Below are 12335 nucleotides of genomic sequence, written 5' to 3'. Positions count from 1 at the left end.
GTTGTCCAATCACAGAATCAGTATTTTGAGTTTTGCAAGCACAGGCTGGTTGCGTGAGGACTGTACCCTGCCTATTGCGAACAGCAGCTGGGACATGCTGCTTGATACGATTCACCAGTCTTTGGGATGTACGACCTAGCATCTCACTGGCACTGAAATTCATATACCTCATTACTCATCTGTTAGTGGTGAATACCATTCGTGTTGCTGTTGCATAGTAGCAGCATAAAACAGCTAGCTTCACCTGTTGTTCAAATTGTTGTTTCGTGCTGCTACAATTGAGTAGCAACACAAGTGGTATTCACCACCAACAGGATGCTGCCATCAAGCCAAAATGATGTTCTGCCTATCTCACAAATGAGCAATGTGGTATATGAATTTCAACCAGCCTGTGCTTGCAAAACTCAAAACCGTGTTCGACATTAGATGTGATTCCACAATTGGACAACGTTTGCTAAATAATCCTCTGTGTGCTAAGAATTTCGCTAAGAACCAATTTAAGTTTCAGCCTAGCTCAGAGTGTGGCACATTTACATGTTTTGGAAGCTACATATATTAATACACAGGGCCCTGTTCTTTGCAGACAGAACATGTACACACATTGCACCTATTTCAGCCAAACAAAATAAGTGGCAGCCATTGGCTGACTCATTCCTCAGGGCAATGTCTTGACCAATCAGGGTCAAGCTGCTTGGTTTACATTTCAAACAATGCTTGGCAGTTAACTGTCAGCAACAGTGGTGCATTCTCCATGGCAACACCACTTGCCAACAATCAGCACACTCTTCACATCCAGTATAATTGTTGTTTCCCCCTTATATTGATATTCTTGCCAAATGTCCTGATGAATGCAAGATGAAAAACTTAGACATGTCTCTTTTTTTAAGCATGACTCAATTATTTAATTCCAAATAAAACTGTATAAATTAAATATCCAAACCTCATTCATTTCCATAAAGGGAAATTACTAAATTCCCTGTAAGTAACTTCTGTACCTTTTTTTTTCATTTTATTCAATTCAGGAAGTAGGTTACTGCCAGGGAATGAGTCAGATTACTGCACTGTTGCTTATGTATCTGAATGAAGAGGATGCTTTCTGGGCACTCGTGAGACTACTGTCTGACTCAAGACATAGCATGCATGGTAAGATACTTCCAGCTATGTTAATTTAAAAAAGAAAACCTGTTGACTATCATTGGAAAAAAAAAGAATGACCTGATTGAGTAAATTTTGAGTTTCTTGTTTGTATTGTTTGTGGTCAGTCACTCCCTATGAATGTACATGGATAGCACCCAGACACCATGCTTTTGAAGGCTTTCACTTGTCCGTGATTGGCGGGGCTCTTCAGTATATTCGCCACACATCTAACATTTCTCTCTCTCAAAAGCAGGGTTGCTCTTGCGCTCAGTTTCCACCTCATTAGGTTCCTCATCTGCCAGATCATCATCTGCATTTTCTACTGCTTGAAATGTGATCTCATCACCCAATACATCTTCCTGTGGCCTCTTTGTTTTCAAAGACATCTATTGCTTAATGTCTTTCTCTTGGCAATTTCCTATTCAACTATAATGGATGGTTATTAGTGTCATCTCAACCATTGTTGAGGGCTCCATTCTTTACGTATGAAAAAGCAATGCATATATTTGTGCTTCCTCCAGTCTTTCTACTCTTTGTGCCACTGACACGTCTCTTTATGAATTTGTTTAATTTATACCATTTACTGTTTAAAAGCCATGGGACTGCACCAGAATGTATGTAAATGCACAAAATGTGTTAAATAAGGTTGGTGAGCTACAAGTGCAAATAGCCATGTGGAAATATGATGTAGCAATAACAGAAATGTGGCTTAAAAATGGTGAGGACTGGGCACTTGATATTCACGGATACTAAGTGTTCAGAAAAGATAGGGAAGGGAAAAAGGGAGGTGATGTGACAGTACTGATTAGAGAAGACATTATAATGTTAGAAAGAGAGGATGGGGCCTTGAGGGGGCAAGGTTCGAATTAGTTTGGTTGGTATTGAGAAACAAAAAGAGTGATCGCGCTTTTGAGGTATTCTATTGGTCTCCAAATAGTGAGAAAGAGAGGAAATTTGCAGGGAATTCAGAGAGGCATGCAATAAGTATAGAGTGGCGATACTCGATGACTTTAATTATCCAAATATCGATTAAGATAATGTTAGAGTCAAGGGTAATGAAGGGAAGGAATTTATGAAATGTGCTCTGGAGAACTTCCTTGCCCAGCATGTTTTTGGTCCAACAAAGAAGGAGGCATTGCTGGATATGTTGCTAGGGAATGAGGTGTACGAAGACAACCAAGTGTCTGTGGGGAACATTTGGGTAAGAGTGACCATCATATCCTCTGGTTTAGATGAGTAATGGAGAAGGGCAAGCAGCAATTTAAAGTTGAACTTTTAAATTGGAAGACCGCTAACTTCAGTGGGTTGAGAGGGAATCAAGTCAGGGTAAAATGGAACCAGCGACTGACAGGAAAATCTGCAGTAGCAAAATGGGTGAACTTCAAGGATCAGATGTTTCAGGTAGAGGCTGGACACATTCCAACAAGAGTTAAAAATAGGGGTGTTATGGCACAGCTGATGGTAAATGTTGAGTAATTCAAATCCCAAAGGGAACCTTGAAATAACTGCCACAACTTGTTTTGTAAAATTTCGAGATGTGTGCCTTGAATTCAGCCGTAATAAAACCACTAAGCCTTGTAGGTTTTTACAAAACTAGATTAAACATTTATTAATAAGAGAAGTCATTTTAAACACATACATAGATCTACAAATTACTACTATGAGAACTCCTAAATCCCCTAGTTAATCTGATTCCCAGTTACACTTTCATTAAGGCAACAGTAAGACACACAGATTTTAAAAGACCCAGGCAAAGAAACACACATTCAATACCCTGAACCAGTTGAATTCAAAGTGAGTTTTCTTAACTTCAGTTGCCTGAAAACAGCAGCTTGAGGCATAGATGCTGAAGGCCTTTCACACTTGTTAGATCTTAAAAATGCCAATCTTACAAACAGCCTTTGCTCCTTTATGCATATTTTCCCCTTTGAATACAAATTCCCATTGTTTCACTATGTCTTTGGACTTTGTCAGAAAGGTAATAAAAATCTCTCATAACACTAAGTTTTACCAGGAATCATTGGGAACAATAAACACACTGTTTCTAAACTTCACCTGGCTAAGTGACAGATTTCATCCCTCCTTTGAAAAGAATCTAGTCTGGTTCATTTAAAAATGCAAGTGTCCTTTTACACCTTACATTCTAAACTTACCCCATGTTTACATCAAAGCCTTCAGACCAGCTGCCTTTAATCCAATTAAGTCTCTCTCTCACACACAGACACAGATACCACTATTTTACAATAAATTCCAATAAAATAATGGGAATTATTATCCCTTCCTAACAGGGGAACAAAAGCCTTGGCTGTTGAAGGAAATAGAGAATATGATGAAATGAAAAATGAGGGTGTATGATGCATGTCAAATGAATTTTTCAAGCAAGGGCCAGGCCAAATACAGCCAACTGAAAGGGAAGTACAGAGGAAAATAGAATTGGCAGAGAGAATATGAGAATAAAAATGGTAATTAACATAAAAGGAAACTGAAAAGTCTTCTCCCACCATGTAAATAGTAAGTGTGTAGCAAGAGGTGGGATGGAGCCTATCAGAGATAATGAGAGCGATGGAGCCTGAGAGGTGCAGGACAAGACTGAAATACTGATGAGTACTTTGCGTCAGTGTTTCCGAAGGAAGATGATGCTGACAAAATATCAGTAGAAGTTGAGATGGAGGAGGTAATGGATGAGGTGAAAATTGATGGGCAGGATGTGGTGGAAAGGCAGGCTATGCTTAAAGTGGATAAGTCACTTGGCTTGCATTGGCACAATTGGTTTTGATTCAGAAGACAATTTGTTTCAAGTAAAAGCAGAAAATGTTGGAAATACCCTGCAGGTCTGGTAGCACTTGTGGGCAGAGAAACAGGTAATGTTTCAGGTCACTGACCTGTCATCAGTTGTCTGATTATTTCTTGATAAACCTGGGATGTTTTCTTCAGTGCAGTAAGGACATTGCTAAAATCAGCAGATGGAAGCATCCTGACAGCTCATTTCTGTGGTGACACCTACTTCCAGCAAAAACAGGACCATAGTATCTCATTTAAAATGAGGATCTTGGAATATTCTATACCATGTTTCATGGTGGTGGTTAATGCAACTCTACAGATGCGTTCTTGTGATTTATGGCGTAATCTGGATCCATGAATGAATTTACTGTGCTGAAAACCAATCCTGTGCATCAGTTATGCATCAGGTATTGACAGCTGCCTCTTTTAAAAGTTACGTGAATAAGGATTTCGCCATTGTTGAAATGAAGCTATGTTGCATATGGATGAGTTGAATAAGTTCATGAGAATTGCAGCTACAACTCATCCAGATGACATAGGCTCTGTTTTGCTCAAGACAAGGTGAAGTTGCCCTGATTAGGGAATTTGTTACCTCATAATACAATTAAAATACACTCTTTATTTTCATATTCACATATTCAATTTCTTGCCATGATTTTTTTGCACAGCAGTTTCCCAGTTTGATCTGTGCTGTGAATAATAGGCACATATCTGAAGACCTGGTGCATGTCTGCAGAGATCATGGGGGCTGGAGCAGGTGTGGGAGAGGTGGTGAGGATGTTGAATTAAATGGAAAACCACTGGGCAACATTGCTAAGTTTCCCATCACCCTCTTTCACTGTTGTAACAAAGCAAGACTCAAATTAGGAATAAGGGGATTAAATGACTGTGGAATACAATGCTGTATAAATTTGAAATTATTTTTATTCGGCTGGATTTCATGGTCAGCAGCGAAGCAATGGTACCCCCCAGGGACCTTGAAGAAAGCTGCCTACTCAGCAGATCCATCGATCCCTGGTCTGGGTTTTCCCTTTCCTAACATCTGTTTGATTCTGGCGTTGTGTCAAGGAATCCCCAGCTGTCCAATGGCAGTAATATTATCAAGAAACTTAAGAAGCTAATCACATTGATACATTCTCAGAAACAGCAAACCAGGAAATAAAAACAGTTGAATCCCTTCACTCTTATTTCACTTTCTCTAGAATTTAAAATTAAATGCTTCGGATATATACATGCAATTAAGATGGAAGACAAGGTATCAAACTTTTATAAAAAATTGTTCTAAAACTATTTGAATTCAATTTTTAAATCATAATTGACATTCAGCAAATATAAAATTACTCTTTGTGGCTCAGTTGTGAATTTAGGACACCATTTTAAAAAAAAGTTACTCTTCGTTCAACGCCATTTTAAAAAAAAGTTACTCTTCGTTCAACAAGGTGTAATTTCTTCAAGGATTTTTACAGCAAGACTAAGTTTATAAGTGCAAGTTCTCATCAGTGATTTTTAATTGATCACATCTTGGAGGTGTGGGGACGGGTAGCCTCGACAGTGTAAAATCACTGTCAGCACTTCTGGATTTTGGATTTTCATATTTAACTGCACATGTCTGGGCTTGAGTTGCTTTCTGTTTCAGTGGAGTAATAACGGCAAACATGGGCAGTTTTGCCATCATTACAACTGCAAATTCTGGGCCCTAGTTTTTGACCAAGACTGTAAGAAAAGCATTGAATTGAAAGTAAATTAACAGATCACAGAGATGCATTTAACAGGAAGTTAGATAAACACATGATAAAGATAGGAATAGAAGTATGTATTTGATGGAATTAAAAAAGAAATGTGGGACGAAACTTGTGTAGAGCAAAAACACTGGCATGAACCCATTGCGCTAGATAGCTAGTTCCTGTGCTATTAATACCTTGTAATAAAACAGAGGAGGTTAAGAGGAGACCTAATAGACTCTCTAAAATTGTGAGGGGCTTTGATAGAGCTAGTCGACTAAAAATAACTAAGAAAAGAACTAAAGGGGAAATTAGAATTTTTTTCATGATCAGACCTAGAATACATTACCTGAAAGAATGGTGAGAGCAGATTCTGTAGGAACTGTCAAAAGGAAATTGGATATGTATTAATTTGTAGGGTTATAGGGGGGAAAAACTAGGGTATGGGACTAAATTGGACAGCTCTTTCAAAGAGAAGGCTCTAGCATGATGGGCCAGATAGCCCACTTCTTTGCCGTAAGATTCTATGATGTAGCTTTTAATCAAAAAAAAAATCCTGGTTTGAAATTCATTTTATTTTGAATTTTTTTACATGCATCTATGTTATGGTCAGCGCCTTTTAACAGAGTACATGAGTTGATGATTCCATAAAGAGTAATACATTTAAGCGATATTTAATAATCTTCAAGTATGTAACAGAGCTGGAGGTTATTGAATACCTGTTATGAGAATCCTTTTAAACTGAGGAAAATTTGTATTTTCCTGAAGTTTGTTCTTCTGAAACACAAAATGCAGTGCTCTTTCATAAGACTGCAAAATTGATGCATCTACATTTTGATGCACAGCATGAGCTTTCACAGATCTCAATGGATTTTCTTTACAGAGGGGTGCAGTCTAATCATTTTTTTTAAGAGTTAAAGTTAGTTATACAATGTTTTCCAAGATGCTGTGTGAACATTTTTGAGCTTGCTATTTGACATTTCCCAAATACCCAGCTATGTTCACCTATATCTCACTTATTGCAACTTCAGCTATTTAACTTACCATAAATCTAAGTGTTTTTATTAAACTACAAGGTACTCATTAATTAAATATCTTTCAGGGGTGTACCTGGAAATTTCTTCAAGTTCAGTAATGCTTTGAATTACGCTAGGTAGGCAGTGGCATGGTGGTAATGTCACTGGGCTAGTAATCCAGAGGCCCATGCTAATGCTCTGGAGAGACAGATTCAAATCCCACAATGGCAGCTGGTGAAATTTAAATTCAATTAATTTTTTTTTAAAAAATGGAATTAAAAGCTAGTCTCAGTAATGGTGACCATGCAACCATTGTCATAAAGACCCATCTGGTTCATTGATGCCCTTTAGGGAAGTAAATCTGCCATCCTCACCTGGTCTGGCTGCCTGTGACTCCAGACCCACAGTAATGTGGTTGTCTCTTAAACGTCTCTGAAAAGGCCTAGTAAGCAGGTCAGTTGTGCCAACCACTATGAAGCTTAAAAGGAATGAAACCAGACTGATCACCTGGCATCAACTTAGGCACCAGAAACAAAATCGGCCCATCTAGCCCTGTTAACCCTGCAAAATTCTCCTCATGAGCACCTGGGGGCTTCTGCCAAAATTGGGAGAACTGTCCCATAGACTAGTCAGGCAACAGCCTGACATGGTCATACTCAACAAATAATACCTTACAATGAACCAGATACCACCATTACCATCCTTGTGTGTTGTTACGACTGACGAAGAGGAGTGAGCTGGCTCCCCTTTTATTTTATCCCCCCTGGCCAGGTTGGTCGCCACAAAAGTTTTAAAAACTTTATTTTCTTCTTAAATGCGTTCTCCAATCCAAATGTATTTATTTGTTAATCAGGAGCCAATCAAACCAGGTTTCCTTGAGTCAAAGAGTAAGTTTATTAATTACTAACGCAAAAAAAATGATGTGACGACACATTCGCACACATGTGCGCACACATATACATACATAGTTAGGGTGAATAACAAGTTAAAAGAATATATGATTAAGCCCTTTGCTTGCCTTTGAGGTGTAGGTTGTTGAGCAGTGTGGCCATTTGAAGTTAGTTGGTTTCCTGTAGAATTCTGGAATTGAGTTTGTTCAGGTCTGCACTTGTTGAAGATACCCTTTTAGCTGATAGAGAGCTCTTCCTGCTGTTTTCCAAGAGTATTTCTAGATGAATGTAGTTTTTTTTTCTCTTCCTGTTTGTTCTTTGTCTCTCTCCTTGGCAGAGCCAGTTTTTAAACTCCTGTCTGTATACTTCCAGAGGGGAATTCAATTAGAATGTTGTGCATTCATTGTTGTAGACCAAGTGATTCCAATTTTTAATCTTGTATCTCTGAAGCTTTTGACATATTTCAAGATATAAATCAAGAAGGGATTGTTCATCCTCCACAGAGATTTTGAATGTCTGATGCATATCTGATCAAAGTCTAACATTTGGCATCTTCAACGCCTTTGTTTCAAGAGTGCCCCTGTTCGAAGTGAATCTTCACACCCCTGAGGTGTGAACTTCCATGTAAGAGGCCTGCAGTGCCATTCATACACTTTCCAGAGAAGTGGTCAACTTTACAGTGTCAGTCATTAGGTGACTTTATGACAGCCATTTTTTGATCAGTGTCTTTTCTATTTTTTTTTTAAAAACGGTCATCTTTAAACAGTTCCGTACATCTGTGGTTGGCTGTTGAAGTTTTAGGTAGCTCTTGGTCAGTTTCCTGGTATGTGCTGTCCCACTGGCAGGAGAGACCCACAAGAGGCGGTGGCGCAGTGCTATATAGTTGGGAGGGAGTTGCCCTGTGAGTCCTCAATATTGACCTTGGACCCCATGAAGTCTCAAGGCATCAGGTCAAACATGGGCAAGGAAACCTCTTGCTGCTTTCCACCTACTGTCCCCCTCAGCTGATGAATCAGTACTTCTCCATGTTGAAAACCAATTGGAGGAAGCACTAAGGGCAGCAATGGCACAGAATGCACTTTGGCTGGGAGACCTTAATGTCCATTACCAAGAGCAACTCTATAGCGCCACTACTGATCGAGCTGGCTGAGTCCTGAAGGACATCTAGAGTGGGACTGTGGCAGGTGGTGAGGGAACTACGAGGGACTATTTGATCTTGGCCTCACCAATCTTCATTTCATGGATGTATCTGTCCATGACAGCATAGGTATGAGTGACCAGTGCACAATCCTTTTGGAGATGAAGTCTTGTTTTCAAATTCAGGATACCCTCCATCATGATGTGTGGTGCTACCACTGTGCTAAATGAGAGATTTTGAACAGATCTAGCAACTCAAAACTGGGTATGTGTGAGGTGCTGTGGGCAATCAGCACCAACAGAATTGTACTCTACCACAATCTGTAACCTCATGGCTTGGCATATTCCCCACTTTACCATTACCATGAAGCAGGGGGATCAATGCTGATTTAGTGAAGGGTGCAGGAGGGCATTCCAGGAACAGCGCCAGGCATACCTAGAAATGAGATGTCAACCTGATGAAGTTACAAAACAGGGCTACCTGCATGCCAAATTGCAGAAGTAGCAGCATGTGACAGACAGAGCTAAGCAGTCCCAAAACCAACTAAGTTTGCAGCCCTGCCACATTCGGCCGTTAATGGTGGTGGACAATTAAACAAGTAACCGAAGGAGGAGGCTCCACAAATATCACCATCCTCAAAGATGGGGGAGCACAGCACATCAGTGCAAAAGTCAAGGCCGAAGCAGTTGCAACCATCTTCAGCCAGGAGTGCCAAGTGGCCATCCCAGCCTCCTCTTTCGGTCTGCAGCATTACGGATGCCAGTTTTCACTCGATTTGATTCACTCCACATGACATCAAGAGATGGCTAAAGTCACTGGATATTGCTAAGGCTATGGACCCTGATAACATTCCAGCAGTGGCACTTCTGCTCCAGAACTTAGCCAGGCTGCTAGCTGAGCTGTTCCAGTACAGCTATAATATTGGCATCTACCTGGCAATGTGCAAAATTGCCCAGGTATGCCCTGTGCACCAAAAACAGGACAAATCCAACCCAGCTAATTACTGCCCCATTAGTCTAATCTTGGTCATCTGCAAAGTGATGGAAGGTGTTGTCGACAGTGCTATCAAGTGACACTTGCTTAGCAACAACCTGCTCACTGACACTCAGTTTGGGTTCCACCAGGGCCACTCAGCTCCTCATTACCACCTTGGCCCATACATCGACAAAGGAGCTGACCTCCAAAGGTGAGGTGACTGACTGACTGTCCTCGACATCAATGCAGAATTTGACCAATTCTGACATTAAGGAGCCCTAGCAAAGCTGAAGTCAATAGGAATCAGGATGGGGTGTAGGGGGGATCTTCTCCACTGGTGGAGTCATACCTTGCACAAAGGAAGATGGTAGTGGTTGCTGGAGGTCAATCACCTCAGTCCCAGGACAATGCTGCAGGAGTTCCTCAGGTTAGCGGTTTAGGTCCAACCACCTTAGCTGCTTCATCAATGACTTTCCCTCCATAATAAGGTTAGAAGTGGGGATAAAAACAAAAATTGCTGGAAAAACTCAGCAGGTCTGACAGCATCTGTGGAGAGAAAGACAGAGTTAATGTTTTGAGTCCGTATGACTCTTCAGAACTAAAGAGAAGTAAAAATGTGGTGAAAAAAATACTGTTGAAGTGGGGCGGGACAGGTGAAGTTGTTTATAAGGCCAGTGATAGGTGGAGGCAAAGGAGAGATTGCAAAAATGTCATAAACAAAAGGTCAAAGGGAACAACACCACCAAATTCCCATCAAAGCCATACACCATCCAGACTTGGAACTATATTGTCGTTCCTTCATTGCTGCAGGGTCAAAATCCTGGAACTCCCTAACGGTACTGGATGTACAAACCCCACATGGACTGCAGTAGTTAAAAAAGACAGCTCACCACTGCCTTCTCGAGGGCAATTAGGGATGGGCGACAAATGTTGGCCTAGCCAGTACACCCGTTTCCTGTGAAAGAATAAAAATAATGCTCTAAGGCAGCTGTTTGTTTTAAAAAGATTTGGAACCTAGTGAGATATTGAACACCTTTTCAGCATGAAGCTATGTCCGCTTCCTGTCAATGTTGGATAATTGATAACTCTCTGTATTTACAGCATTTTGTTTCATATTTCAGATTTCTAGCATCAGCAGTATTTTGCCTGTGCCAGCCTGTCTGTGTCTTACATTGTCACATAATAATTATTTTGAAATAAGTCAGACTAAGCTACATCCTAAATGTTATGCAAAACACTCTGGCTTGACAGATTATTAAATTTGTTTTGAACGTATATTTATTTTTCGCAATTATTTTTCATTTAGGATTCTTTGTTCCTGGTTTCCCAAAACTATTACGGTTTCAAGAACACCATGATCGGATTTTGAAGAAGTTCATGCCCAAACTTAAACAGCACCTAGTGAGTATCTTCATCTTTTGCAAAATTAGCAATAAGATCTTGTAAAGATATATTATCTTGCATCTTCAACTTTAGCATAACCCCATAGGTTGTGTTTACAGTTGAGCCTAAATGAGTCAAGTTACATGCTCGAATGATTGTCTTAAATTGGTTATTAATGTAGCTATTAGCACACTCAGGATTGTTCAGCAAGTGATGCTCAATTGTGCACTTATATCTAACAGGTGATGTTTGTTTTGTGTTTTGCCAGCACAGGCTGGTTGAGTCTATATTTTGCCTATTAAGACATGCATTCATATGAAGGGACCAATTCTCTACAAACAAAAAGAATATATTCAAGCCTTGCGTTGGTTTTGAATTACCTGGCAGCATGGGAAGTCTAAAGCTCCCAGTTGCTTTCTCGGTGGCAGCGCCTAGGTCAATCAGAATCGACTTGCCAACCAATCAGCACCCTTTTCTCCTGTAGTATAAATTGTTGTGATCTTTTGAATTTTGGCATTCTTGCATTTGTCCTGATGAGTGCAAGATGAAAAGCTTTGGCTACATCTCTCTTCTTCATGTTTTAATTGTATAGTATTTTTTTTCTAAACTGTAACCTTACCTTTTTAAAAAAAAAAATTACTGGAACTCTGAATGGAATAGCAAAGTAACATGTTTATAAAAGATTATTTTGGAGCGGATTGCTGTATTTCGATATGAATAGTAAAATATGACCTGTTTAAATAAGAGCAACCTGCAAATATGACTTTCCATTTCACAGTAAAACAGTTGCGTATAATTTTGTAACTTACAGTGACTTTAGGTTTGGTTCTGTTTTAATTTACCCCAGACTAAAAGGCAGTATCATTACGTTTTAGCACATTTTCTTCTGCTATAGAAATCTTTTCTTTTAAATGTAATGGATGATACCTGGGAAGAAAAACATCTAAGAACATACATTTCCCTGTAGCTTTCTGACATCTTTAAGAACTTGTTAGGCTGCATTTATACTGCAGCCACCAGTCTTGAATTAATAATTGCAGTCTTCATTCCAGCCAGGCACTACCAAGTTCCTTAACTCCAGTTGCTAATATCCTACCCAGGAAAAGGCCTTGCACGTGTGAGCTCCTCTCCAGATATCCAAATTTTAAAGTTATGAGTGCTGCCACTCTCATTCTGTAAACAGTGCTTACCATTGAGATCTATTTCAGAGTTAACTGTGATTTCAGCATTACTGCAAAGCAAAAATCACTTTGCAGTAACACTAAAGTTGTCTTATAAATAAAATGTTGGTTAT

At 39.7% G+C, this 12335-nt stretch overlaps 1 protein-coding gene across 3 annotated transcripts in view; it reads left to right on the top strand.

Annotated features, from left to right (window-relative positions):
• The window catches only part of usp6nl (USP6 N-terminal like), a 242110-nt gene that overhangs the window by 191036 nt on the left and 38739 nt on the right, over positions 1-12335 (top strand). For all 3 annotated transcript variants that reach the window (XM_078553022.1, XM_078553020.1, XM_078553021.1), the window contains exons 10-11: positions 1023-1143; positions 10965-11059. In XM_078553022.1, coding sequence (XP_078409148.1) covers positions 1023-1143; positions 10965-11059 — 216 coding nt within the window. The remainder of the gene's footprint in view (positions 1-1022; positions 1144-10964; positions 11060-12335) is intronic.

The sequence above is a fragment of the Cetorhinus maximus genome, chromosome 12 (assembly GCF_964194155.1).
Source record: "Cetorhinus maximus chromosome 12, sCetMax3.hap1.1, whole genome shotgun sequence".
NCBI classification, from domain to species: Eukaryota; Metazoa; Chordata; class Chondrichthyes; order Lamniformes; family Cetorhinidae; genus Cetorhinus; species Cetorhinus maximus.
Note: the sequence above shows the minus strand (reverse complement) of the source record. Positions and strands in the feature narration are given on the sequence as shown.